We start from the raw sequence: 27,881 nt of genomic DNA, 5'->3' as shown, positions 1-27,881 counted from the left end.
TCTGCTCTCTGCTGCTCCCACGGGCGGCTGGACTTCTCCCCTTGGGACGGCGGACACCTCACACACCCGGCACGTCGCCACCCTGCACCCAGCCCTCCCAACCAGCCCAGGACCAGGACTCGCCTCCCTCACACGGTCACCCCCATCCTGCAGCTTCCTTCTCTTCCGACAGCTCTCTCCCTCCTGAGCCAGCCGCTCCACTCCCACTGTCGCTGCACCTGGTGGGTCTCAACGTGAGTCCGGCTTCCTGGACGACCCTCGGTGCTGTCAAAGATGTCCAACAAGGGCAGCTCCCCCGCGTGGCTGGTGGGAATGTCCACGAGTACCACCGGGGAAGACCATTTTCCAGAGGGTGCGGAAGGCACCAGCGCTGGGGGCAGAGCCCAGAGCGAGTGCCGGCCCCACAGGAGACAGGGCCCGAAGCGCCCCGGCGCAGGGTTCACTCCGCCGAGACTGGAACTCACCCCAACGCCCGTCAAGCACACGACAGCAAAGTCCAGGGGGTGGGGGTGGGGTGTGACGCCGTGAAATAACGGCGTCAATAAGAACCTGTCGCTGAGGACGTCACACACGTGGTGCTGAACCAAGAGCGCGACCCAGGGTTGCACAGCGCAGGATTCCAACAACAGGAAGTTCTAGAACAAACGTCTCCACGGCCAGCAAGCCAGGAGAGTGGGGCAGGGGCTGCACCCGCTGAAGCACAGGGCCTGTTCGGCATGCAGTCTGGGTGGCTGGCAGGCATTTTCACAGCAATGCGTGTCCTCTGGCCGCTCGCTGCAGTGGGTGGGCTTTACTCAAGAAACACTACGGGAGCCTGGTGAGGGCCCCTGAGCCCGGCCCCACCCTCGGGTGGACCCGAATGGCCTGGTGCCTGAATTCCAACCGCGAGCACCCGGCAGGAGTTCCCACAGCAGCCCGATGGGGGTGAAGGGCCCACGGTGGCCCCCAGGGCAAAGCCAGGCGTTCTGTCTACTTTACATCAGGGGCTCCAGCCCACACACCGCACCTCTGATGAGGACTGAAAAGAAGAGGGAAGAGAAAAGGAGACAGTGGGGAGCGAGTGAGCATCCCGTCCTCTTAAGCAACAAGCACTGCCCCCCCCCCCCCCCCCCCGCCCCAGCTTCACAGGAAGCGGCAAGGGGTGCGCAGTCTGCGGAGGGCAGGCGCCCCCAGGCCGGCCTTCGGCTCCTCCCCACCTTGCCGTCCCTCTCCTGGACTGGATGCCAAGTGGCTGAGCACAAAGGCTGACCTCGGCCCTGGAACCTCCCCGCCCCCCCCAGGGCGTGGAGGGAGCCAGACAGCACCCAGCGGCTCCTCGCCCAGCCGGAAGGGAGGGAGGGCGGGCACGCCCCAGCGCTCTGCTCCGTCCCCACCCGCAGGTCTGTGTGTCTGGGACAGTCTCAGGGAAAAGAAGCTCCGCGTAAGGCCAAACGCCTCCTCCAAGGACTCCCTGCCCCAAGTAAGTTACTCCACCTCAGTACTTAACGCATTCAATCAGGAACTATTATTCCACGAATAACAGGCCCCGCCTAGGGTAGCAAGAGACTCCTTTTTTTCCTTTTTTGGCCGACGGGCAGCTTGCAGGATCCTAGCTCCCCGACAGTGAAAGCAAGGAGTCCTAACCACTGGACCACCAGGGACGTCCCAAGAGAGTCCTTATTAAAGTGGAAGGGCGCGTGCCCCGCCCTCCCGGGGCTGTGGTTTCGAGATGATGACTCTTGGGCTTCCCAATGCATGCTCCTCCGTCTCCGGGATCAGGTATGCATTTTCTCATCTGTTAAACAAAACCATCTAGTAACAGCCTGGCCTCCACTCTGTCTTCAGGTAAATGTATCAAAAAAAAAAAAAAAACAGGCTCGGTGCTGCTTTCCACAAGCCTCCCTCCCATCACCCCGCGTCCTCACCTAAGACAAGGCCCTGTGCCAGGAGCTCTCTGGGGCGCAGAGGTGTACCACCAGGGCTTGCACCTAACAGACCTGTAACACTGCTGGAAAGGCAAAAAAGGAGCGTTGACCACAAAAACAGCAAAAGAGTTCATCTGTTCCGTTCACTCCAGGATGCACCCAACGAGGGCTCTACAAACTCACGCCGAAGTGGGGACCCGCGTGGGCTGAACCATCAGGGATCATGAGGGGGGATGAGGCCAAGGCCAGTCGTCCAACAGGGAAGAGGAAGAAGGAGAGCCGGGCAAGCCGGCCGTGCCTGCAGCCAGAGGGCCTGGCGTGGCGCAGGAGGGTCTGGTGGGGCTCTCCCACCAGCACAGAGGGAGGGTCAGCTGGAAAGGCACTTTCAGATGGAAAGCGGAATGCTTCTTAGCGCGGGCGGAAAGGACGGCTGGGCTGGCGCCTGGCCCGGGTGAGGGAGGACACCACCCTGACGCAGACCACAGGGCAACTTCCAACCTTACGCAGCTGCCTGTGACCACGGCTCACCACCTCCTCACCTGCAGACAGGGTCTACCTCCCCTACAAAAGGTTTCTAATGACAAAAGAATATATGTTTACTATGAACAAACTACACACATACACACATGTACTAAGAATTAGAGAAAATTAAAATCACTCCGATAACTAGCCAAAGATGTCTACTTAAAAAACGCAGCCTGTACCCCATGTCCCGTGGCCTGTGAAGAGGCCGGTGCGCCTGCATCCCCGCACGCACGCTGCGGTGAGCGCCCATCAGCTTAGCGCCGTCACCCTGGGAGAGGCAGGAATCAATCCTGATGCACAAATGCTCGCGGTATTCCTGCCGCGAGGGGTTCAGAACGGGGGAAACAGGTGTTCAAACAACCCAGATGCAAACCGGTAAGAGAGCATGGGTAGAGAGGGGCATGGCGGGCGCGGGTGTCCTGGGAGGGCGACTGGGTCGGGACCGCAGCGCTCAGCCACGGGAAGGACAGGGGCGGGGGGCTAAGAGCAGGGCACCCGTGAGGATCCAGGGCCGCCCGGCACGGTGGGGGTGGAGGCGGCAGAGACCCTAGAGGAGGGACCCCCAGCGCAGAGCTGGATCCACGGGCCGCCCCCAAACGTTCCGGCATCAATGTGACGGGACAGAGTGCAGAGTCCGTGAAGCGGGAGCCGGCCACCTGCAGCCGAGCGTGAACACGCAGGTGCCGGGGGCTTTTCACGACACGGCTCCGTCCTGTGACCCACTTCCACCAGAATTCCTTTAACAATCGACTCTCTGGCTGCGTCACCAAGATCACTGCCCTGGGGACTGCTTCTCAGGGGCAGGTACCCCTTGCCCTTCAGGACCACGGCAGGAAGATAATCACGCGGTCTGGTCCTCCCCACCGCGAATGCCCCCCATGGTCCTGGACCCGCCATGGCCACCAACTCAGGAATGGACGTCAGGGCTGCAGCTGGTAGGGGGTGGGGTCACCTATGAAAGGATGCTAGTGGGGCCAGGGGCTGGCTGCAGCCTCTGCAGAGGGCAAAGATCAGCGGGGGACTGCAGTGCTGTGCCACCAGTGTTGTGCCAACCACGGCAGAGGGGCCTGCCACCCTCTAGGGCCCAGTGACCCTCGGGGAGTTGCTAAAACTGCCAACAGGATGCCTACCAGCAGCAGCTCCTCCAAAGGGCTCTCTCGGCGCACCTGGCTTGGGTTAACCTCCAGGGCTGTCTCCCCACTTCCCCAAAAGAGGTGTGACCACTCTTTCAGGTGAAAAGGCGGTTTGCCTCCCCAGCCCGCTCTGGTCTGGCAGGCACTCCTCCGAGGCGTGCACCCACGCCTCAGCCTGCCCGGGAGGAACGAGTGCGCCCACCCACTCTCGGGGTGGGTGAGCCACACGCCAACTCCTGCAGCGGGCGCACAGCACGGCCCACGTTTCAGCTGCTGTTGAAAAATCCCTGGATGAGGGAGGGCTCCTGTCCCCTCAGGCCACGGTCACGCCTGGCCTAGGGGCAGTGGAGCCAAGGGTCAGGACTCTGAAGTCAGTGTCTCGCCCGTCACTTTCCAGGTGCTTGGCTGGGACTTGCGGTGACTGCACAGGGCCCCTGGCCCCGGACACTCTGGCGGTGAGCGGCACACAGCCAGCATCCCAGTCACACGGACGACAACGGGGCCTACGAGGGAAGCGCTGGGCTCAGCAGCCCCCCCGCGGCCGCGCAGCGGCCAAGAGTCACACCAGGGAGGCACAGGCTGCCGGGAGGTGCGGGTGGGCGAAGCCACAGAAAAGGGTCGCCCAAGGCACACGGGCTTCTGCCCGGGGGCGGGGGGGGGGGCGGTCCACAAGCCACAGGCAGCAGCCGGAACATGCATGTTTCAGGACCTCCCCGTCCTCCTGAAGAGCGCGCCAGACCCTTGGAAGTTGCTGTCTGGTTGGTTGTTCTCGTCTGCTTTTTTGTTTTATTTTGTTTCTGGCTAAAGAGCACTCACCTTTCTCCTTGCGGCCTAGCCTGAAATCTCCGCACCTCCCAGGTCCCCGACCTGGAGCTCACACCTCCCTTGGGGGCTCTGGCAGAAGAGGCGGCTGACCTGTCCGCCCGGCTCCGCCCCAAGCTCCCTCAGCCCCCCGTGGCCCCTGACTGACCGAGGCAGCCCTTCCCCAGGGCCTCCTCCCTCTGCGATCTGCCAGCCGGGCAGACATTTCTTTACTCCACGCCTAAAGGTACGACCGGCTGCCCTGAGGTGGCAGAGGGACAGGAGCCTCAAGACTAAGACAGGAAGAGATGATCAAGGTGGTCCTTTCGCGCACTCAGCGCTCGCCGACCCTGTGGCAGGTGCGGCGCCGCTCACTTCTCACACAGGCCCTCCAGGAGCCGAGAGACCAGGCACGTGTGCTCCACGCTAACCCAACAACCCCAGGAGGCAGGCCCGAGGCCCCCAGCGACCAGCTCGGGGCTGCTCCTGTGGTCCTGCAGGGAAAGTGCATGTTCCACCAAGAGCCCACCTGAACCCGCCAAGAGCATCACAACCACCCTCCCCAGAGGCTCCTGTGCCTACGTCCCCCAACCAGGCTCAGAGGCTCCACCTTCGCTCCACAAGGCTCCTGCTTCTCCAGGGCCCGGGGAGGGGGCGTCAGGGGACGAGTCCCAAGCCAGCTGCTAGGGCGCGCGTGGAGGTCTCCTCCTTTTCCCTCCCCCCACCCCCGTCACGCAGACCAGAGTCCCGCCTCCGCATGGATGAGGGGATGACCCAGAAAGGCGCCGTCTCCAAGCTCACTTGGCCAACAAGTGGAGAAGGTGGGCGTCCGCCAGCGCCCCAGTGGACGCCGGCGCAGGTAAAGAAGGCCACTGTCGCTGAGAGGGTGGCACCCCCCCCCGGAAAATACCTACTCTTGCACTCTGCAGCAGGCGTTTCACACGCCAGGTGCCATGCTTCATAGGATCGGGGTCTCATGGGAAAATCAAAGGGGCTGAGATACAACATCAGGGGTGACCCACTTTCGGCAGGGTGGGCAGAAGAGGATCTTGAGTACTTGGTACGTAAGCAGACATCTCAACAGAGAAACGGAGCGAGTCGTGAATACAGGAGGGGACATCTCCCCGCTGCGGAATACCTTAAAACTCGGGAATACACTGTTTAAAGGGAGGGAACAGAGAAAGCAGGAGGAGCAGGGAGGCTGGAGCAGCGCGGGTGTGCACCGCCGCAGGGGTGGGGCACCGGCAGCTCTGTTTGGATGCTGAGGAGTCACGGACCGTTGTCAGCAGGGCCGCGGAAAGCGAGGGGAGGCAGGAGCCTGGGGACCAGGGGGAGGCCAGGAGGAGGCCGAGGCAGTGCTGGGCTAAGAAGAGGCTGCACTGGAGTCTCTCCGAGGGCCCTCCTAAGTAGCCCCAGTTCCTCAGTGGGAGCCGGGAGATGCTTATCCAGCCTGTCCTCTCCGGAGCGACTCAAAAGCCAGGTGAGGACAGGCTCTCAGACACTTCCCCTCCCACGCAGACTTCCCAGTTCTTCACTTGCCCTCATTCAACCATAAATTACTTGGGTTCAGAACATTTCTCAAGGAACTTGCCTGGCGGTCCAGTGGTTAAGACGACCAGCTTCCAATGCAGGGGGCACGGGTTTCATCCCTGGTCTAGGAACTAAAACTCCCGCATGCCGTGTGGTGTGGCCAAAAAAATAAAAAACCAAACCCATTTCCCCAGACAGCCAACTGTAAGCAATAGCATCAACATGGAAGGAGGTCAGAATGAAGAATACGTCAGGTGTCCTGACCTTCAACGCTGTGAACACAGTAAAGCAAGGCACCACACGGTGCCTTAAATCAATGAGGAATCACGGCTTTCAGAGTGAAACCTGAAGAGAAAACAGACAGATCTGAGAACACCCACGTGGTGTTGGGCAGACAGACTCTGGCACTGCTGGAGGGTTCCCCAGAGTGCCTGGGCCCTAAACCCTGGGGAACACGCCCACAGTAGATGCAGAAGGGCCTTTCCAGATGTGATCACGGTTATAGACAGCAGCCTGGATTATCCAAGGGGGCTCACTCTAAGCTGAGCCTTTAGTACAGAATTACTTTTTCTAGCTGCAGCCAGAGAGCCCACCCTTGCTGGGGGGCCACGCAGAAACTGAGAGAGGGAATGAAGGCAGCCCTGGGAACAGACTGACCCAGGAAAGGAACAGACTAAACAGCCAGTCACGATTCCACCTCAGTCCTCCAGCTGCACGGAACTGAACTTAGCCAACAACCTGAGTGAGCGTGAAAGCAAATTCTACCCCAGAGCCTCCAGGAAGAAATGCACCTGCCAATATCTGATTTCGGTCCTGTAAGACCCTGAGAAGACTCAGCTGAGCCCACTTAGACCTCTGTGCTGTAGAAACTGTCAGACAATACACCCGTGTTTTTTTAAGCAACACATTTCACTGGCAGCAGCAGAAAAGTAATTCCCAAGCAGCAATCTAGCAAAAAAAAAAAAAAACCAGTTTCTCTAGAAGCAGAAGGAGGCTGAATCAAGAAGTACTCCGTCGGCCCTCTCCAGTGGCCCCCTGTCCCGGGACACTCCCCCACCTGCCGCGCTATCTCCTTTGGTGGCAACTCATTGTTCCTCTCCTTAAATTCGGGCTTCCTCACTGAGGACTCTCTGCTTTGGGGCCTTTCCTAAAGGAGCCCTGAGGTGGGCCACTCCTCAAGATTTCATCCATCGGTCACTCCAACAGTCACTGATTCTGCAGTATCGGCATAACCGTCCCCAGGCGATTCCACCGCAGGGCCCAGAGCCCAGCTCTCCAGTCCCCACTGCCTGCACTGCACTGAGAGCTTTCCTGCCTTCTGCCCCACTTCCTTCCTTCCACCCTGCTGCACCCCACCCCCTCCATCCAGTTAGTCATCAAGGACCAGCTGCGCTCGCTCTCCCCTTTCTCTGGAATCCTCTTCCTCTTTCAGTTTCCACCGCTGCCGAGCGCAGGCCTTCCCAATCTCTTGCCTGACTCGGTCATTCCACGACCACCTCATGAAGCGACGTGACAGCACTCTAGCACGGGGAGTCCAGGCATGAAAAAGGACAGGTCCCCTGACCCCAAGAGCTCAAGACTCTCATGACGGCCTCCCTGGTCTCTCTCTTCTGTTCTTGATCCATCTCCAGGGACTCGGGGACCTTCCCAACTCCGACATCTCACCACCCCCAAGCAGGCTCCGTGCCAAACAGAAGCTCACCTCCCCAGCGCAGCACTCCCCGTGCGAACGGGTCCGCCCCCCTCGCCCCTCCCTGCACGACCACGTCCCCAGACCCCAGGACGCTCAGCCCGGCACGAGGCCCTCCACGCGGCGGGCGCTCACGCTCCCCGCCCCTCAGCCCGCAGGGACGGGCCTCCGCACCCCTACTTGTCTCTCAGCGACTCCGTTCGCTGGTCGCCTGCCGCCCAGGGCCGCTGCGGGCCGGCTCAAGCAAACCGTCAGCCCCGGCGGGGGAAAGCCTGCCCCGTGACCGCGCCTCGGCGGCGGCAGGCGCTGACCCCCGCCCGCACGGCCCGCCGGTCCGGCAGGCCCAGGAGGGGACTGCCCACCGGCCAGCAGCCGGGGCGGAGGAGCGGGGGCTCCGCGGCGGGGAGCGGGGGACAGGCTCCGAGCCCAGCTCTTCTCTCCCACTCGCGGCCGAGGGCCGCTCGCCGCCAGCCTCCTCCCTCCAGCCTCCGACGAGGCGCCCCGCGGGGCGGGGGTCACGCGCGGGTTCCCGCCGCCCCCGCCCCGAGCCGCTTCTCCGAGGGGCCTGCTCCGTGCGCGGCGGGGCGCAGGGCGGGCAGAGGCGGCGCCCCCAGCGCGCAGGCGGCGGACCAGAGAGCTCGGGCCGATGACTCAGGGGCCGGGGCTCGCCCGCGGCCCGCGTTCGGCCGGGAAGCGCTCCCCCGCGGCCGCGGCGCCGACAGCGGAGGGAACAGTGGGGAGGGCCGCGCCCGGGGCCCCGCCGCGAGGAGGGCCGTCGGGAGGGCCGGGGGTCGCGCCGCCGCCCCGCCCCGGCCCGCCCCGCCCCGACTCACATTTGGCTGACCAGCTTCTGCCGGAAGGCGGCGCTCCGCCAGTCGGTCTCCTGCCCCGAGACGTCCATGCCGGTGGCCCCGCTCCCGCCGCCCGCGCGCCGCTCGGCCGCCGCCGCCGCCGCCGCCGCCGCCGCCTCGACCGCAGCGCCAGGCCCAAACCCGGAAGCCGTCGGCGGCGTCCCGGCCGCGCCGGAAGCGCAGCGGGGATTGTGGGAGCCTGGGCGCGCGCGGGCCTCTGGGAAATGGAGTCCGCGGGCGCCCGGCAGCCCCGCCCCCGTGGGTCCCCGGCGGATGCCCGCCGCCCGGCTGCGCGCTGGCACCGCGAGGCCGGTGGGCGCGCCCCTGGGGGAGGTGTACAGCGTGCTCGTCAGAGGCTGGTCGTCCCCTGCCGTGCCCCCGCCGTCCGGGCCCAGCTTGCCGGAGGCGGCCTCGCAGCGCCGCACGCCCCCCGCCCCCGGCAGACGACGCCTGGGATCTCACAGCCCGCCGATGGCTGCGTTTTGTAGCGGTTGCGTTTGCGAGGACCCCGAGCCACACTGTTCATGTTTAAACACAGGCTTCCCTGCGGGTCCGTGGGGAGCACGGTCCAGGTGCTCGCGGACGGCGCCCGAGCGTGCTGAGTGGAGGAGGCAGGCGGGCATAGACCGGGGCTTCAGCCCGAGGATGCGACCAGGAGGGTAAAAGCTCTGCCAGACGGTACCTACGGGGCCTTGTCTGTGCCCCTGCGGAGGGAAGGCAGGTGACAAAACTCCTGAGCCCAAGGGGTCCACAAGTGCTCAATGGGCCATCTCCAAGAGGAGCCGCGCAGAATGGGAACGGGCGCCTACTGATGCCTAATAAGTGCCCGACCCAGGAAGGGGCTGTGTCCACCCCGTGTCCCTGAGCCCCAGCAGGCGTGGGGGGTGGGGGGGAGGGATTGGGAGAGGAGGGAGTGAGCAGCTTCCTCAAACGGGCCCCTCTTGCCCTAAGGTTTCAGGTCTTGCCTTGGAAGGAGAGCTGTTCGCATCGTCAAACTTTTTTGCTTCCGTTCTTTAGAAAATAATTTTAAGAAATTCTGTCCTGGGAGTTCCGTGGAGGTCCAGTGGTTGGGACTCCACGCGTTCACTGCCAGGGCCTGATGCTGCTTCTAGCGACCCCTGATCGGGGGAACTAGGATCTCACAAGCGGAGTGGCAAAAAAAAAAAAAAAAAATTCTGTTCCTAGGGTGATCAACTTGTCCTGGTTTGCCCAGGACTCTCCTGGTTTTAGCTCCAAAAGTCTGTCTTGGCAACCCCCAGGCTGACCAGAAAGGTTCATCACCCTATCCCTATCCCTCTTGCACATTTAATAAAACTGAGATCTAATGCACATACCATGTAATTCACCGTTTCAAAATGTACAATGCAGTGTTTTTTCTATATTCACATATTGATGAGGTTGTGCAGCCATCAGCACTGTCATGAACGTTTTTAAACTGACCTGCAAATGTTTCTCTGTGAATCGCTGGAAAGGTGTAACTGCGATGTATCCTATTTTGTATTCGGGCTTCAGATGCATTTTGTTATTTAAATCCTCAGCCCTGCAGATTCCATTTACCAAGTTATGGAAAACTTTGGTCTCATATCTCCATTGGCAAAGCCAGTCCTCACTGTCAAATCCTCCAGCTACTTAGACCCCTGGGGCTTTTGGAAGAAAAGGATGGACGTCACATCCAACTCAAGTGAGCTTGTTAACGGGGACCCCAGGACATCTCTCCCTCTTCTGGGCTCTGGTTCTAGGAAGGCCGAGAGCACAGCACATAGATTCACAGACAGACTGACAGACAGATGCCCTGCTAGGATGTGATTTCTTTTATGTTATGATTCCTACTTATCGTGTATGAAACATAGGATTTAAGGTATATTAAACTACGTTTAATAGTTCAAAATGGGGTCACAGCGGACTTCCCTGCTGGTCCAGTGATTAAGACTCTGTGCTTCCAATGCAGGGGACCCAGGTTCGATCCCTGGTCAGGGAACTAGATCCTGCATGTGGCAAGGAAGATCCTGCACGCTGCAACGAAATCCCACATGCGACAACGAAGATCCTGTGTGCTGCAACGAAATCCTGGCGCACCCAAATAAATAAACAAATATTTAAAACAAACAAAAAAATGGAGTCACAGTGGCCAACGTGAATTTCCGTATTAGTTGTTTTGAAACATCCTGCAGACTGGGATTGTCTTTGATAAACTGAGAGTGTTACTTTAGATAAGGGATTTGTTGGGCAATGTATGTCACTGGAACAGAAGGAGCAACGGACAGAGGCGAGATCCCCTCCCCTGGGCATAACCGTTGCTCCTTAAAAAGAGACCACTGAGCTGAGGAACTCAGAGTGTTCCAGATGGAGGCTGCTGGAGGGTCACTTCCACTCTGCTATCCAGAGACCCGTTACTGGACTGGAGACCCTGCTCATGCAGAGACGCCTCCTCCCTGACTTCTCCTCGGAGTGGTTTGTGACCCTCTTCTCCCGACTTCAGCTAACCTGTGTCGTGTGCTAATCGTGTGCAATAAACCAAGTGATTTGTGAATTAAATATTGGCCGTGTATGTCGTATATCTCCAATCCGGTGGTTCTTTCCTGTCCTTACTGCTGGGCTCTGCGACAGACAGGCCCAGAACGTTGTCAAGAATTTGTCATTGGGACAAAATTAAGTGCTACCCCCTTTCGTGTTTGCTCCAGACTTCTATTTCTACTTATCCCGTCATCTGGGCCCAGAAGTGGTGACACCTTGCTTAGAGCCTGGATGGTAACTAGAGAAAGAGAGGTAGGGACAGCCACAGACCTCCTGGCCTCGGGGAAGAAGGAGGCCACAGGAAGGCCCATCCTGAATGGCCCCTGGGGAGGAAACGATGGACGAAGCTGAAGCTGGCCAAAGGCGTGACCACATCCCACACCACTCGAGGTGGGCCCCTGGCTGGGCCAATTCTCTGCTCTGCTGGTTCCTGAGGCTACCTTTCTATAGCTGGACCCTGTCACTGGCCACACATTTAGTGGATACCATCCTGGGCCCTGCATGAGGCAGAAGCTGGAAGCTCCCAGGGGGGTGGGGGAGATCTTCCCCCTAGAGAGCCTTGCACACCCTCTTGGAGGCTCTGGCTCTCTCCTTCCAGCCTCACGTGGGGACCCCTCTGATCCCCCTCCTCACTTTGGTGCTCAGTCCCTGGAAGGTGCTGACCAGCTCCTCCTGAAACCGCACATCCCAGATGGGATTTGAATCCAGCCAAAACTCAGACTGGGACTCAAACCCACTGTCTTTTAATTGATATCACACATCTGGTCTCAGGACTTAACAAAGCTCAGGTTCTTTATGACCCAGCACAGAAGGAATTCAGCGAGAGGCAAAGTGATAGGTGAGAAGTGGATTTATTTAGAGAGAAACACAGTCCATAGGTAGAATGCGGCCTGTCTCAAGAGGCGAGAGTAGCCCTATAACATGCGGTGGTTAGTTTTTACCAGCTGGCTAATTTCACAGGCAATTTATTCCAGCTATCTTGGAGAAGGGGCAGGGATTTCCAGAAACTGGGCCACCACCCACTTTTTGGCCTTTTATGCTGGGCCTGGGAACTGTCACGGTGCCTGTGGGTGTGTCATTTAGATGCTAATGTATTACAATGAGCATATAATCAGGCTCAAGGTCCACTGGAAGTCGAATCTTCCACCATCTTGAACCTCGTTGGTTCTAACCAGTTTTTGTCCTGTCCTCAAGGGCTATGTCACTTTTGTTTTTGTTTGCTTATTTTTAATCTTTTGGCCGCACCACATGGCATTTGAGATCTTAGTTTCCCAACCAGGGATCGAACCCCCGCCCCTTGCACTGGAAGCACGGAGTCTTAACCACTGGACCACCAGGGAAGTCCCTATGCTATTTTTTTTAAAGGTTGTGCTCTGTTCCCTTCCCTCCTGTTTCCTTCCATCCCAGCACCTGCCAGATGTAACCCCTCCTCTGTGTTTGCTCTGGAGCCTGCAATCACTCATGAGTGTGAAGATGGGGGCAGTTATTGCTTTGAAAAGCAACACACAGTAGAAATTTTAGTGGACAGTTTAGTAGAAAGGACCAAACATTGTAAATATTACTGAGGCAGCCAATGTTCATATTTAGGTAAATTTCCCTACCCCACTCCCTGTTAGTTTAAAAAATAAAACATGTCACGAGGTAGATGCCATATGGATCCTGTATTTAAACCTACATCATGGCAGAAGCATTGTCTCAAGTACTAACAACTCCTTATTAACCAGAATTTTAATTATTATTTAGATTATAGAACTACATCATGAGCAAATCTATATACAAACAACTGTCATAGGTGTAACGTACACAGAATTTAACGGCAAGATCATATGCCAGTCTGAAACAGGAGGGAAGAGGGCAGGGCACAACCTTTACGAGAATGACATAGCCACTGAGGATACGACATAAACTGGTTAGAATTGATGAGGTCCAAGAGGGTGGAAGATTTCCCTTCCAGTGGACCTTGAGCCTCTTTATGCGCTCATTGCAATACATTAGCCTCTAAATGACACACCCACAGGCGCCATGATGGTTCTAAGACCCACCATCAAAGGCCAATAAGTGGGCGGTGGCCCAGTTCCTGGAAATCCCTGCCCCTTCTTCAAGATAGTTGGTATAATCCTCCCACTCACTAGCCTATGCAATTGCCTCGCCCATAAAAATTAACCACGACCCCCCCCCACACCACCCCCCAAAAAAGAGTCATTGCCACATCACAGCCCCTAGATTACCTGCTTCAGCCTGGTTGATTTAGGGACAGATGTTGCAGGAGAAGGGGGTGTGAGAGGAGGTTCATGTCCCAGGAATCAGGTGGGTTCCTGGGATGGGGCCGCCAATTGAGGGTCCCTGGCTTCACGCAGTAAAGAATTCCAGAGTGAGCCACAGTAAAGTGAAAGCGAGTTTATTTAGAGGCATACACATTTCATAGGCAGAATGTGAGAGTGGCCCCGGCCTGTGGGGGTGGTAATTTCAAAGGCTAAGTGGGAGGAATCTCTCAACTCTTTTGGGGAAGGGGCGGGGATTTCCAGGAATTAGACCACTGCCCTCTTTTTGGCCTTTTATGGTCGGCCTGGGAACTGTCCTGGCCCCGCGGCGGTGTCAAGTTAGCTAAGTGTTATACTGAGCACATAACAAGACTGGAGGTCCACTGCAAGAGAAACCTTCAGCTATCTTGGACCTGGTTGGTTCTAACCAGTTTATACCCTCGATGGCTGTGCCACTCTTTTAATGGTTGTGCCTTGCCCCCTTCCCTCCTGTCTCACATCCACTTTGGTTCTGCTTTTTCACAATTGAAAATACGCCACCGTGAACACCCTCCACAACACTATCTCGCTTCCATCTGCGGCCCTTCTGCAATACAGATACTCAGAAACGGCATTGCTGGTTTGCAGAGAGCACTGCACATTTATTTAAATCTTGATGGCTGCTACCAGTTGTTCTAGGTTTCAGTTATCTAATGCTGTTGCATAAGAAATTACACCACGGCCAAGTAGCTTAAAACAACAACAACAAAAATGCATATCTTCCATCCTTCCTGTGGGTCAGGAATTGAGGAGAGGTTGGGCCAGGTTCTGGCTCAGTCTCTCTGAGGTTCCAGGCACATGCTGGACTCCTTCCAAGGACCACAGTGCTCTGATAGCCTGGCTGGGCTGGAGGATCTGCTCGCGAGGCAGCTGGCCCCTGGCTGGCAGGTTGGTGCCAGTTTTGAGAGGCCTCAGGTCCACGCAGGCCTCTCCTCAGGGCTGCTCTAGTGTCTTCATGCCGTGCCGGCCCACGGCCCGCAGGCAGAGCCAGACACAAGGCACAGTGGCTTTTAGGGTCCTGCACTTTTCCATCTCATTCTGTCCCTTGGAACCAGTCACCAAGGCCAGCCCAGGGGCTTCCGCAGTGGTCCAGTGGCTAAGGATCCGCCTTCCAATGCAGGGGACGCGGGTTCAAGCCCTAGTCGGGGAGCTAAGATCCCACATGCCATGTGGCAACAAAGCCCACACACTCCAGAGCCCCCACGCCACAACTAGAGAGAACCCCGCATGCTGCAACTAAGACCCAATGCAGCCAAAAAAAAAAAAGATCCAGCCCACATTCTTTTTTTTTTTTTTTTTTTGCTGCACAGTGGGGCATGTGGGATCTTAGCTCCCCAACCAGGGATCGAACCCACATCCCTTGCGTTGGAAGTGCGGACTCTTAACCATCAGACGGCCAGGGAAGTCCCATGGGCTTTACCTTTTGAAAGGAGGAGAGTCAAAGATTTTGCGGGTATTTTTGTTTGTTCTTATTTTTATTTATTTATTTGGCTGCAGCTGGTCTTCGTTGAGGCACGCGGGGTCTAGTGTTCCCCCCACCGCCCACCCCCAGGGATGGAATCTGGCTGCCCTGCAGTGGAAGCACGGAGTCCTACCCACCGCACCACCAGGGAAGCCCTTCACGTTAGTAATTTGACATCCAACAACCCCCTCAGTCGGCTCCTTTGCTTTAGGTCCCCAGCTATCTTTGCTGTACTCAGAGCTGAGCCTGCGCTCTCCCCTACGGACCACCCCCGACTGCATTAGTCTTCCTGAATAGCCTTTCTTACTGTTTTAACAAGTGTCAGAATAATATTTTCTTTAACAGTGTGGGAAAATGTGGTTGTGCATTTGCATTTCCTGAGTATTAATGTGATTGAACTCTACTTCCTTTGTTTACACCCACTGGGACTTCCTCTTCTGTGAGTTTGCAGTAAACATCCTTTACCATTTTTCTGGTTGGTTGACTTTCTAATTATTGATTTTCAAAAATTCCTTATTTAAGAAAAAGTCCCTTATATTTTCTGAATAAAAATCTTCTGTGGGTTATGTTACAAATACATTCACTGGTATATGTTGTCATTTGCGTTTGTTTACTTTCACTGATATTGGTGATTCTCTCAAGTATTAAGTTGTGTGTTTGCCCCCTGCCTTTTTTTGTGGCTGTGCCCCACGTTATGGGGGATCTTATTTCCCCAACCAGGGATCCAGTCCGGGCCCCCTGCATTGGAAGCCTGCAGTCTTAACCACTGGACCGCCAGGGAATTCCCTGTATGCATTTTTCATATACTATTTGCCCCGTGCCGCCAATTGCGTTGCCAGTTTCCTCAATTGTTTTCTGTTTGTTTAGGATGGTTGTGATCAAACTGTTCCATAGCAAATGCAATGGTCCTTTCCTTTAAGATGTTTTCCGTTGTGTTGAGACTTCAAATCTTCCATGATCTATACCAGCCCTTTAACCAGCCTCTGCTTCTGATTTCTCTCTACTCCAATTTCCTCAACTGTGTTTACTTAGCACCTATTGAGTGCCACCCCTGTTCTCAGAGCAGGAATACAGCCAGGAAGGAGCAGATAAAGCTTGTACCCTTATGCAACGGAAGCGAACGCATCCCTGGAGGAGACCAGGCTATCCTGCACACCCCACTTCTGAGGCCTCCCCCTAGCTTGCTGCTCCTCTCCTTGTGAGACCTGCCGTGGGGGAACCACTGACTTGATCCGGGTGGATTTTGAGATGATGGTCCCTCAGCTCAGAGAAGGCTCGGGCATGCCCTCTCCTCCAAGTCCTGGCCAGTGCCCCGCCCCCTGCTCCTGGCTTCCTCCCCTCCATCACTGATCCTCAGCCTCCCCACCCGCCAGCTCTTCTCTCCTACCCTGGAAGAGTTCTCCTCTCTCTCTCCCCTCACACTGTGGTCCCATCTGTCCTCCTCTAAGAGGCGGGGCCTGTGGGGCCTAACTTTGTTGTCCTCACCTCCTTCTGCCACCCCGAGGAAAGGCCTCCCCTCCCCCGGCCCCTCTGGGCACCCTTGGAACACCAGTGTGCTCTGGGCTCAGCCCACCCTCCTTTTCCCCATACCTGTTCTGTCTCAGTGTACCACCTCCAGAAGTGCATGACTCCTCCAGAAAGGCCCTCAGCTGGACATCTGCAGCCTCCCTACCCTCCTGGCGCCATGGTGGGCCTTGTCTTTCCCTAAACCTGCTGTTGCTCCAGCCTCCTTGTGACAAAAGTAGCCCCACTGTTCACCACCATGTCTTGGGCTCACCCCTCCTCACCCACCACTCCCCAGTACTGGGGAACCTGCCTCGTTCCCAAGGTTTCCAGCCAGCACTGCCCTCTGACCTCACTCCCTGCCCACCTGAGGCCACAGCTTCCCTGTTGCCCCCTCCAGTCTCGTCTCCCCAACAGGCGCTGGCACCTGCCCGCCTGCCCGGGCTGAAGGCTGCCTTCAGGGCCACATCCATCTCCGGAGGGCCAGGGCTGGTCTCCAGCCTTCCCTTCAGGCTCGGGAGCCCCCGGCAGCCCGCCGGCCACTCCACCCGCTTCGCTGCATCTGCCCTCCACGCTTGTGCTAACACGGTCCCCGTCCAGGAGTGCCTTCCCCGCTCCCTCATCTGTTACGCATCGGGGGTCACCACCTCCAGGAGGCCCTCCCGGATGGCCTCTCCCTCGGGGAACCTCCGCTCCCGGGCCGGCCCTGCCCCCTCGTCCCGTGTGGAGCCTCACGCAGGGGACAGCGCTTCTCTCTCACGCGCTTTCTCCCTCCTCCGTGCTCGCCCACCGTTCTCCTAGCCTCGGGCCAGCCGCGGCCACGTCCTTCCCCACAGGCCGCCGCGCGCGGGCCTCGGAGGATGCGTCCTCTGGGGGTGAGGCGGAGAAAAGCCAGCGGGGGAGCCGCGGGTCGGAGGGCTGGGGCCCGGCCGCAGGCAGGGCGCGGGGTCACGGCAGAAGCGCGGGCACCGGGAAAACAGCTGCTCACACGGCCGCCCTTCGCGTCCCCGCCGGCGCCCAGCAGGGGGCGGGCAACTCGGGGCACCGCGAGGCAGGGCCCGACCCGGAGGAAGGAGGAAACAGGTTTCCAGGGCGCCACCGCCGCCGGAACGCATCCCTTCGCGGACGTCCTCCTGCTTCCGGGGCGCGGGGGCCCGGAACCGCTCGGAGACCCTGCAGCCGGCGGGGGGCGGTCCTGCCTGCGCCTGGGCCCCGCCCCGCCCCGCCCCGCCCCCGCCCGGGCTCCGCCCCCGCCCGCCCCGCCCGGCGCCTGCGCGCTAAGACCACGTGACGCGCAGCTGCCCCTCCCCGCCCCGCCGCCCCGCCCCGTCCCGCCCCGCCCCCGCGAGTGCGGCCTCGGCTTGCGGCGGCGCCAGGTGAGCGGCGAGCGCGGGCCGGCGGGGATCTCCGCGCGGGGCCGGGGCCGGGGCGCGCGGGGCGGGCGCGCGAGGCGCGGGCGCGGGCGCACGCGGGCGGAGGTCCTGGCCCGGCGCAGATGGGGTCGGGGGCGCGGTGGGGGCGGCGGCCTGAGGAGAGCCCGCGGCCTGACGTGGCGGGGGCGGCGGGCGGGACCCCCGGGCGCGGCGGGGACGCCGGCGTCCGGGCCTGGGGCGGGCCTGTCGCCTTCGCGGGGCCGCGCGCGTCCTTCGGGGCCGCGGCGCCGCAACAGGCGGCCGGTCGCGCGCCGTTCCCCCCGGCGCGACCTTGGACCCCGGCCCCCGCTTGCCACACGGACGGACCTGGCCGGGCCCCGGCGGCCCCGGAGGCCGCGCTGTCAGGGCCACGCCGCGGCCCGAGCGCCGGCCGCCGGCCCGCCAGCTCCCACCCCGGCCGCGCTGCGGCCCCCGCGCCGCCGTGCCCCGGAGCGCGCCCCGGCCGCGGGGAAGGGGGGCCCCCCGGCCCTCTGTTGGGAAGCTTGCTTCGTGCCGTCAGGGACCGGGCTTCGTGGAGGGCAGGCACTGTTTGTTTGGGGCCCTGCAGAGGACTGAGGGTGCCTACTCAGTGAATGGTGTCGAGTTGAACGTTGTCCGGAGATGCCTCCGACTCTGTCATCCGAGTTCATGGAAGCTCGCTTTACGTCATTCAGTTTGTATCTCCTTGCGACGTATAGCCTCCTGCCTGCTCCCTCCAAAGCTCTGAACGGAACAGCGCTGGACGCGGGGCCTTGCTTGGGATGCCTAGGATCGGGACGTTGCGGGGCGGAGGGTCCTTAATCCAGGGAAGGGCTTTATCATAGGTGAACTCCGGTAGAATGAATAGGAGGTCGACGGTGCCAGAGAATGAGCTCCCAAGAACATTTTTTATTTCAGAAAAACAGGCGTGGGAAAGGAATCACAAAGGATGTGCAGCGTTCCACATAATTCTTTATCTTTTAAAGTTTTGTCTGTTACCAAAACGAAGTTACACTGTGAAGTGCTGTTTTTCATCTGTCAGCAAAGATTAAAAAAGAAGAAACAATGCTCTTAGTGTGCTACACAGTGGTTGGAATCTGGTTATCATACTTTGCTGGTGGGAGAATAAATTGGTACAACTTATGTGCAAGGTAGTTTGGCAGTATCTGTTGAAGTGTCAACTATGCATTCAAATGAAGATGATCCAGCAGTTCTATATCTAGTAAATGTTCCTCATTTAAGTGCCGCATATATGGCAGATCTCAGCAACTTTCAGTGCAGAACTGTTGGCAACAGCAAACAATTGAAAGAAACCCAAATATCTCTCTGAAATGGATGAGTTAAATGAAATGTGGTCACCCATGCAATGAACTGTGGGAGGGATATGAGGTTACCATGTGTCAAAGCTAATAAAAGGGGAGAAATTTCATTTTACAGCTTTGCCTGCAAATGTGTAGATGCTACCTGGAAAGGTGATGGGGAAGTAGAATAGTTTCCTCTGGGAGAGGATCTGGTTAGGGGCATAAATGGAAGGGAAGTTTAAGCTTCATAATACAGTATAACTTTCTATTTCATAGTAGAACATATTTTTCATTTTTTCTTTTTATCTATTTTTAATTTTATTTGTTTATTTTTGGCTGCTCCGAGTCTTAGTTGCGGCATGCAGGATCTTTGTTGCGGCATGCGGGCTCTTTTGTTGTGGCGTGCGAGCGTCTCTCTAGCTGTGGAGCACAGGCTCCAGGGTGCATGGGTTTTGTAGTTTGCGACACACAGGCTCTCGAGTTGAGGTGCACGGGCTCAGCAGTTGCAGCACGCAAGCTTAGTTGCCCTGCGGCACATGGGATCTTAGTTCCCTGACCAGGAATCGAACCCGCGTCCCCTGCATTGCAGGACGAATTCTTTACCGTGGGACCACCAGGGAAGTCCCTCATTTTTTCTTTCAAGGGTCCAGTAGGGGATTGAAGAAGCACATCAGGGGGAGGGGATAGTGGAGGGGAAGGAAACGTGAGGTGGGGAAGGCAGATGTTCATGGCCTGTGGCCTGGAGAGGGCACAGCTCGGCCCCACAGCTTGGTGCAGGACTGGCCGCCCCCGATCCGGAGCAGCCAGCTGTCCAGTCACTTCTGGTCGGCTTGGATCGCTTGGCCAAAATGTGTTTGCAATAGTTTCTTTATGGGTGGGGTTTCTGAGGCTCCTGTTCAAATCAGTGTGCATTTTCTGAACATACAGACTCAGAAGGTAACCTTGAATTTAAAAGACGATGCAGACCATCTCGAATGTACCAAATTTAGTTGAAATTACAGCGGTTGACTCTTAAAATGTCAGTAAAAGAAGGTTGGGCTGGTACCCTCCCCTGAGCCACCACCTAGGCCTGTTGTCTTTTTTTTTATGCATCCATCCCTGTGGGGGGAACGCAGTGTTGTTTCCCATTGGGAGAGAGGAAGAGCCCTTGAGAACCTGGTCTGTGCTGGTATTTTGTGTTTGTCCTTTAGGAATTTTATTTTATTTTATTTTATTTTTTAATATGTATTTGGTTGTGCTATGTCTTGGTTGCAACATGCGGGATCTTCGTTGCTGCATGTGGGATCTAGTTCCCTGACCAGGGATTGAACCCGGGCCCCTGTATTGGGAGCGCGGAGTCTTAGCCCCTGGACCAGCAGGGAAGTGGGAGTTTTAGAACACCCCAAGGGGCCCCTTTTCTCAGGGGCCTGACACAGGTTCACCACACTGAGTCCACCGGGGGGCTGGGTTCCCACCTGGGTCGTTCTGGCTCTAGAACCCTTCCGTTCCGCAGTGACGCAGGAGCAGATAACATGGAAAGGAGAATCTTGGCAATGAAGGGACACAGGTCAGGAGGACGAAGACACCAGGTTTGGACAGTGGGGGCAGGGGAGAGGGAATCAGAGGTTTGAGACCACGGAGAAAGCACCTGTGAGCGGCCAGCCAGCCCTGTCCAGCTGGTGCTGCCTCCCGGGCTCATTCCTTGCCCCCGTGTCTTGGCAGCTGACAGCCGCGGTGCTGAGGTCGGAGCGGTGGTCAGGATGGCGGAGGAGCAGGAGTTTGCCCAGCTCTGCAAGTTGCCCACGCAGCCCTCCCACCCGCACGGCGTCAGCAACACCTACCGGAGCGCGCAGCACTCTCAGGCGCTGCTCCGGGGGCTGCTGGCTCTGCGGGACAGCGGCATCCTCTTCGACGTGGTCCTTGTGGTGGAGGGGAGGCACATCGAGGCCCATCGCATCCTGCTGGCTGCGTCCTGCGATTACTTCAGGTGAGTCTGTGCAGCGAGGTAGCAGGGATACCGCTCCGCCAGCTGGGCTTCTCCCGCTACTCGCTCTGCAGGCACAGGGGGCTCAGGGTCTGTTTTCTCTCAGCTGCCCCATCTCTGGGGCATGTTCTCTCTCTTTAAAAAAAAAAAAAAATTTATTTATTATTTATGTATTGGCTGCGTGGGGTCTTCATTGCTGCTCGCGGGCTTTCTTGAGTTGCGGTGAGTGGGGGCTACTCTTCATTGTGGTGCGCGGGCTCCTCATTGCGGTGGCTTCCCTTGTTGCAGAGCACGGGTGCTAGGCACGCGGGCTTCAGTAGTTGTGGCTCACAGGCTTCGTTGCTCCGTGGCATGTGGGATCTTCCCAGAGCAGAGCTCGAACCTGTGTCCCCTGCATTGGCAGGCGGATTCTTAACCACAGCGTCACCAAGGAAGCCCCTCTCTTTTCTTTTAAAAGGGCTTGGCTTTACTTATAATATTGTATTTTCTGCTATAAGTACAGTGTGTTGGTGTGAAACAGATTTTCTTTCTACTTTACTCTGGCTACCCGTCATTTTGAACCTATAGAAATGTTGAAAAGAACAGTATCACAAACACCTGGACACCAGTTGTTACCATTATACCACGTTTGCTTTTGCTGCCTTGGTAACACATGCCTTTTTAAAGACGTTATGAGGCTTTATGCCTTAGATTTTTCAGCCCCAACCAGTGTTCTGATGATCCTCACCGGCAGGAAGCCCACGCGGGCCCTGGCACCTCCGGGCAGCTCTGTGGGGGCCGAGGCGGGTGCTCAGTACAGCGTGCACGTTGTCCACACAGCTGCGTGAGGTGGAGGCACCCTGCCCGCACCCTCACCCGGCACCCAGCTCCTGCTCACGCCGCCTTGGCCCTCGGGCCCTGGCCTCCGACCCTCCCTGTGGGTGCTGTGGCCCCTGAGTTTCTCACGGCCTCCTGCATGACGCCAGCCCAGTACCGGGCACACGGGTAGAGCGGGCGCCACGAGCCTTGCTCGCACAGCGCGGTGAGGCTCAGGAGCGAGCCCCGCCGTGCCCGCCGCGGGGGCGAAGGGGGCAGTCTCGCCTGAGACCCTCTGTGCCAGCTCCTGTTCTGTTTGGTTCTTCTGTCTTCGAGGTTCGGTTGTAGTCTTCATGTTTTAATTTTAGGAACTACTGAGTGAAATCTTTCTTTACGGTTTGAGTGCTTCCTGTTCTCCAGAAGGAGTTTGTGAAGAGGGTGACCCAGTGGTCAGTGGTGCCTTGGGACAGATGTGTCCAGGAACACCAGTGTCCCTCCAGTGTGTGGGGGTTCAGCCTTTACAAGCTCTGAGATGACAGGGCAGCAGTGGAGACAGGGTTGCTGGGAGCCCCCGTGGGGAGGCCTCAGGGCCCGGAAGGCCCAGCCCTGGGGTCCTCCCGGCTCGGGGCCTCCTGGATGCACCCTCGAAGCCCTTCAGGTGGAGCTCCCCTCCCCACGCAGGCCAGCCTATCACGGTCACAGACATGCCCTCTTCCTAAAGGACAGTATGGGCGCCGCCTCTCCCTCCTTGGTGGAAACCTCCTGTGTCTGCCCACATCTTGCAGGAGCAATTGGCAGGCCTGTCCTAGGAGGTGTTCCCCTCTCGGCCCGGTCGCTGCACCGGCTGCCACCCCCTCCCACCGAGACCAGGGAGAAACCAGACTCATCTCTGGTACACGCGTATGACATGATTCCCAAGCTTTAGCGCCTTCATCTCCTTAAGGGCCAGTGGCTGGGCCTGCAGGGGACGGCCTGTGGGGGTCTGTGAGGCGCTGGGCGGCACGGTGCGGGGTGGGGCCGAGGCCCTCCTGCTGTGCGCTGCCGTGTCCAGCCAGCACCCGGAGAGCTGCGGTTCCTTGTGAATCAGAGGGTGAATCAGAGGGTGTGACGTCTCCAGTGAGACCTGGGCACGCAGAGCAGTGGGCCCTGCCTGCGGGCCCTGCTCGTGGAGGGACAGCTGGCTCCACGTTAGGGAACCTGTCTTCCGGTGCAGGCACTCATCAGACCAAGGCGACCTGGCCTGGGCTGTCTGTGGACAGGTCCGTGGGGCGTGTGGCCACTTGAAACGCTGTTTGAGTAGGAAAAGGAAAGCACCACTTTCCCCTGGCCCTCCCCCCTCCCCCCGTGGTAGCCGTTTTAAATGTGCCTCACTGTGTCCTCTTGCAAATCCTAGTTTCTGATTCTCAAACCTCAAAGCTCTGATCCTCAAGAGTTCTTTTGTTTTGACCCAGTGGGTTGCTAACACTTGCCAGGTGTCCTCTGCAGGTCTCCCGGAGCTGTTTGGTTTGTGGATAGCTGTCCAGTCTGTCCAGTGGTTGATCTCTGGGGGGAGGAGGGGGAACTTAGACTCTCCTACATCGCCAGTTTTTTAAAAATCTAAGTTTGGCACACGTTTATTAAGTCACAAAACCCACCCTGAACTGATGTGAGGCTACTTTTATTTTTATCCTACTTCATGTGGATCTTTATCCTTTTGGGTTTTGAAATGTTGAGGGGTTTGGATTTGAGGTCCTGATTCAGACCCCATTGTGGGGGGGGTGGCATGACATCCTGCGTGGCACAGATGGTGGTTTCTCCAGGTGACACGTTCTGAATTCCAACATACACCAGGCCTTGAGGGTCTGGAGGAGGGCTTGGGGGCGAGAACAAGCTGGCACAGGAAACCTTCTCCCCACCTCACCCCTGAGATAGCTCACTTGCACCTTAGACGTCTGGTTGGGACACCCTGGCAGGCGCGCTGCCGCGTGGCCCACATTCCCCTCGTGGTCTGTACTGTGTGTGCCCTCCACTGAGCGGGTCGTTCCCCGGCTGCTGAGTTCTTGGTGAACATCCCTTTTTTTTTCTTTTTTCTTTTAATTGTGATGTTTAAAAACCTATAAAATTTACCATGTTAACCGTGTTTAAGTAAGTGTACAGCTCAGTAGTGTTAATTATATTCCCATTGCTGTGCAGCCAACCTCCAGAACTGTTTCATCTTGTGAAGCTAAAATTGTACCCGTTAAACAACTCCCAGCCCCTCCTCCCAGCCCGGCAGCCACCGTTACTTCTGTGTCTGTGGACCCCACTGCTCCAGGGACCTCATGTCCGTGGACTTGTGCGGCATTTGTCCTCTGGAGACTGGCTGCTTTCGCTGAGCATCACGTCCTCAGCTGTCAGAACGTCCGTGCTGCTTAAGGCGGAGCAGCGCGCCCTGTTCGTTGCATGACATTTAGCGCATCCCTTCATCGCCGATGGACACTGCTGGCCCCACCTCCGGGCTGTTGTGAGCAGTGCTGCTGCGAACGTGGGATGCAGATAGCCCTTCGAGACCCTGCTTTCGGCTCTTTTGAGTCTGTACTTAGACATGGAATTGCTGGATCACTTTCTGTGATTCCGTTTTTCGTTTTTTGAGGACCCCCGTACCGTTTTCCACAGTAGCTGCACTCATTTACGTTCCCACCAGCCACGCACAGAGGTTCCAGTTTCTTTGAATTGGCAAGACAGAGTGACAGAAAACGGGCAAAGCATCTGGACTGTTTGTGAAACCTGTGAAGAGGGCCTCTGTCTCGTTGGTGACAAGGTTTCTCCTTCGCCTCCCGGCAGCTGGAGCTGTCATCTTCCTCTGGTTCTGAGGGTGTAGGGGGCAGGCTCCCCGCCCCGCTGGGGGGGCTGTGTGACGGGCCGTGGGCAGTGCCATCCAAGTGTGAATGTGTGAAACCTTCCGACCCAGCCGTTGCTCTCCTGAAATTAATCCTGGCGTTCACGTGAGCACCAGCTCGTGGGGCAGAGCCACCTGTCGGCTGAAATAACGGGAGATTAGAAGTAACCCAGGTGGACCCCGAGGGAGCAGGTACATCAGTTGTGATCCCATGCACAGAGAGGGCAGCCCTGTGTGTACCGATAATCAGGGGCCATTTCCAAGGTGTCCGGTGACGTCGAAACCAGGTGCGGATTGAGGCGTGGGCACTGCCTCTGGGGGTGGTACCGCCCTGGGAGGGGGCCTGGTGGCCAGAGTAGGGGACGCAGGGAGACTTTCACCCTTTCGTGTATTTTGGGTCTCGTATTGTGGGGGGGCGGGGGGGAGAGTGAGTGTGTGAGTGTGTGTGTGTGTGTGTTATAAAATGTAACCATAGCCACTCTGTCATCTCCGTGTTGCTGTCACATTTCAGGCCAGATTCCTTCCCTGACCGCCAGCCTCTTCCCTCCAGACACCGCGCTGCTGCCCCCGCTGGGAGGCCCCGGGGCGCCCGCACTGTTGGGGCCACAAGGGGACTCCCGAGGGGACTCCCACTGCCGTCTCTCACCCTGGTGCCCCCTCCACCCCCAGGTCCCCGCCCGCCCAGCCGGGTTCCTCTTGTGCTCGGCCAGGCGCCTCCATCGCGTGCTCTCTCCGCTCGGCCCTAGGACGGTCTCCTCTCCACTCCCAGCCGTGTGGCCTCCTGGCCACGCAGGAGCCTCCCCGCCTCCGCTCCACGGTGGCCAAGGCGCACGGGGCTCAGGGCCTGTAGCCTGCTTGACAGCACCTTGTTTGTCTTGGTTTCAGTGCAGACCCTGCCCCGCCCCGATGGTCCGCAGCACCTGGCCCAGGCTCACCTGCTGCTGCTTCCTCCTGCCCGCGAGCTCGACCCGGGCGCCCGCCGCCCTCTCCACCCGCTCCCCTCCCGTGCTGGGCGCTCCTCTCCTCAGCTGCGATTCTGCCACCGGGTGCCCTGTGTCTCCGTGCCTGTCCCCTGGCGTTAACTCTGCACGTGGGGGCCTTGCCACGTCCCTTCTCTGCGGCCGTGTGGGCTCTGCACAGTTCCTGAGTTTAGTCGCTGCTGGGGACGCAGGTGCCGATGGGAGGACTTTTACTGTTTGTCTCCCGGTCACGCGTCCTTTCACCGCATGCCCTGGGCCGTGGCTGTGGATGCAGCAGAAAACCCGCCGGATGTGGTCCTGCCCCCAGAGGCCCACGTGTGGCTCCTGGGGCACGTGACACAGACGTTTCCAGAACAGCCACCGAGCTTGGTCGGGAGCTGTGGGCACCTCCGCTGCCCCCTCGGCGGCCTGGGCCGGTGTCCCGATGGTGTGACCACGCGTCCCCATCCTCCCTTTGCAGGGGCATGTTTGCCGGGGGGCTGAAGGAGATGGAGCAGGAAGAGGTCCTGATCCACGGCGTGTCCTACAACGCCATGTGCCAGATCCTGCACTTCATATACACGTCCGAGCTGGAGCTCAGCCTGAGCAACGTCCAGGAGACGCTGGTCGCTGCCTGCCAGTTGCAGGTGAGGCTCCCGGGCAAGGCAGGTAGGCCCAGGCCCGGGCGGGTCGCCGGTGCCCGCGGGGCAGCGGTGTGAGGGTGGCGGCGAGGCCTTGGTGCTGAGGAGTGTCCTCGGCGGGCTCCTCGTGGGGCCTGAGAGACAGCTTTTCCGTCGTGTCTTGAAACGGAGCGACGTCTGACGCGGAGTTCCTTTTACTGACCTTTCTCAGGTCAGAGCACATCTGGGCAGTCGGAAAAGACTCAAGCGGTAGGAAAGGTGGCCTGTTTGGGGGTGTCTGGAGGCCCCCGCGTGGTGGGGCCCCGGCAGTGCCTGTGCCGCTAACCTCAGCCGTGGGTGTGCAGGTGGAGCTGAGGCGGGCGCCTTCACGCAGGAGAAGTGCCCTCTTTATTCAGAGAGCGCCTCTGTCCCCACGTCCCGTCCCTGCATCGTCCTGTCCCCGCATGGCTGCTCTGGGAACCACACTTACCCTCAGTAGCCAGCCGCCCCCAGAACCTCTCCCCCGCACACTGCACGCCGCCTCGCTCCCCGGGCCCTGTGCCCCACGGCCACCTGCCGGCACCTGGCTCTCCTCCGTGTCCACCTTTGTCCTCTGCCTCCACGTCTGGAAGGGTCGTCCTTGTGGATGAGACTGTGTTCTCTGTTTCCCTGTTCTCACCTCCGTCCTGGCCTCCTCCTCTCCGTTTCTTCCCCCCATTTGGGCTGTGCCTTCTGCTGCGTCTGTCACACACACCAACCCTAAACCACCTCCCCAAAGCCACCCCTCTCCCTCTGCCACCCGCCAGCTCGGGACCTGCCGCCTCCCCTCAGAGCTCAGGGCAGAGCCGTGGCCGGTGCTCGGGGCAGCCTGGCTTTGTTTTCTTCTCTTTTTTAGCATACCGGGCTTCTGCACAGTGTTGTTTTTAAAGCACGTTTTCCTTGGCACAGCACTTCCAAGTCCACAGGCCCCCCAGGTCGTGTTTGTTCACGTAGCCTGTGGCTGTTGGTGGCTTGTCCCCCACGTGCTGTGCCCTTGGTGGTGTCCCCAGGGACATGGGTCTGAATGTCGGTGAGACCGTCCCCACGGGGTCACCCTGAGCAATGAGTTCCTTTCCCTGGGCCTCTTGTGGGGCTCCCGCATCGGGCAGGCTGGGCGATGCCTGGGTGGGGCTCCCCGGCAGGTCCTGGCGCTGTGGGGAGGGCGGGCAGGAGCCGGCGAGGCAGCCCCGTCTCGAGAGAGCGGCTGCTCCTCAGGCCCTCTCAGGGCTGGCGGCCCTCACCTTCCGCCCGGAGCCTGGTGCCCAGCTCCTGGCCCTCGAGAGGTCAGAGGTAGGATTCTAGGCGGAAGAGGCCAAGCAGAAGCGGCTGCTCGGGGGGAAGCGGATGGTCAAGTGAAGACCCTCAGGACCTAAGGACGCAGCCCGATGGGGACGCTCCCGGGGGGCAGACACACGCCTGGCGCTTTGCAGGCTTCCATTCAGCCCTCAGCAGGTCACCAGGCAAGCAGCAAATGTCTAGGACCAGAGAAAATAAAGACTTTAGACATTTATTAATAAGCTTTGAATTCCAGCAGAATTGCTGTACGCGCAATGATCAGCGCGTTGATGGTGCTGGCTGAGAGAGAATTTCCATGTTGAGGAATCGTGACGTCCGGTCTTCCTGAAGAGCCTGCGGCCCCGGCAGCCTTCCCCGGGCGCTGGCCTCGCCTGCTGCGTCCCTTGGTTGCCTGACCGCGGGCGTCCTCTGCCCGCAGCCTAGAGGCTCTCCTGCTGCTTCCGCTCC

The 27,881-nt window shown here is 58.6% G+C and overlaps 3 protein-coding genes across 11 annotated transcripts in view; 2 read left to right on the top strand and 1 right to left on the bottom strand.

The window, feature by feature from the left end:
* The window catches only part of MED15 (mediator complex subunit 15), a 48,549-nt gene extending 39,955 nt beyond the window's left edge, over positions 1 to 8,594 (bottom strand). For 4 of the 7 annotated variants that reach the window (XM_057745414.1, XM_057745418.1, XM_057745419.1 and 1 more), the window contains exon 1: positions 8,417 to 8,594. In XM_057745414.1, the coding sequence (XP_057601397.1) occupies positions 8,417 to 8,484 (68 nt within the window). In that variant the 5' untranslated portion in view covers positions 8,485 to 8,594. Of the gene's footprint in view, positions 1 to 123; positions 1,019 to 8,416 lie in introns of all 7 variants that reach the window. The other 3 variants (XM_057745416.1, XM_057745415.1, XM_057745420.1) reach the window with 3 other exon arrangements.
* A 103-nt stretch (positions 8,595 to 8,697) lies between these two features.
* On the top strand, positions 8,698 to 10,936 carry LOC130858624 (uncharacterized). The gene is made up of 3 exons (XM_057745428.1): positions 8,698 to 9,093; positions 9,973 to 10,115; positions 10,383 to 10,936. Exons 1-3 carry the CDS (start codon positions 8,708 to 8,710, stop codon positions 10,520 to 10,522), a joined length of 669 nt encoding a protein of 222 aa, XP_057601411.1. The 5' UTR covers positions 8,698 to 8,707; the 3' UTR covers positions 10,523 to 10,936.
* A 6,624-nt stretch (positions 10,937 to 17,560) lies between these two features.
* Positions 17,561 to 27,881, top strand: part of KLHL22 (kelch like family member 22) — a 30,644-nt gene continuing 20,323 nt past the window's right edge. Inside the window, exons 1-3 of one of the 3 annotated variants that reach the window (XM_057746179.1) lie at positions 17,561 to 17,589; positions 20,607 to 20,871; positions 25,961 to 26,126. In XM_057746179.1, coding sequence (XP_057602162.1) covers positions 20,645 to 20,871; positions 25,961 to 26,126 — 393 coding nt within the window. In that variant the 5' untranslated portion in view covers positions 17,561 to 17,589; positions 20,607 to 20,644. Of the gene's footprint in view, positions 17,590 to 18,354; positions 20,474 to 20,606; positions 20,872 to 25,960; positions 26,127 to 27,881 lie in introns of those variants that run through there. The other 2 variants (XM_057746181.1, XM_057746180.1) reach the window with 2 other exon arrangements.

The sequence above is a fragment of the Hippopotamus amphibius genome, chromosome 8 (genome assembly GCF_030028045.1).
Source record: "Hippopotamus amphibius kiboko isolate mHipAmp2 chromosome 8, mHipAmp2.hap2, whole genome shotgun sequence".
Lineage (NCBI taxonomy): Eukaryota > Metazoa > Chordata > Mammalia > Artiodactyla > Hippopotamidae > Hippopotamus > Hippopotamus amphibius.
Note: the sequence above shows the minus strand (reverse complement) of the source record. Positions and strands in the feature narration are given on the sequence as shown.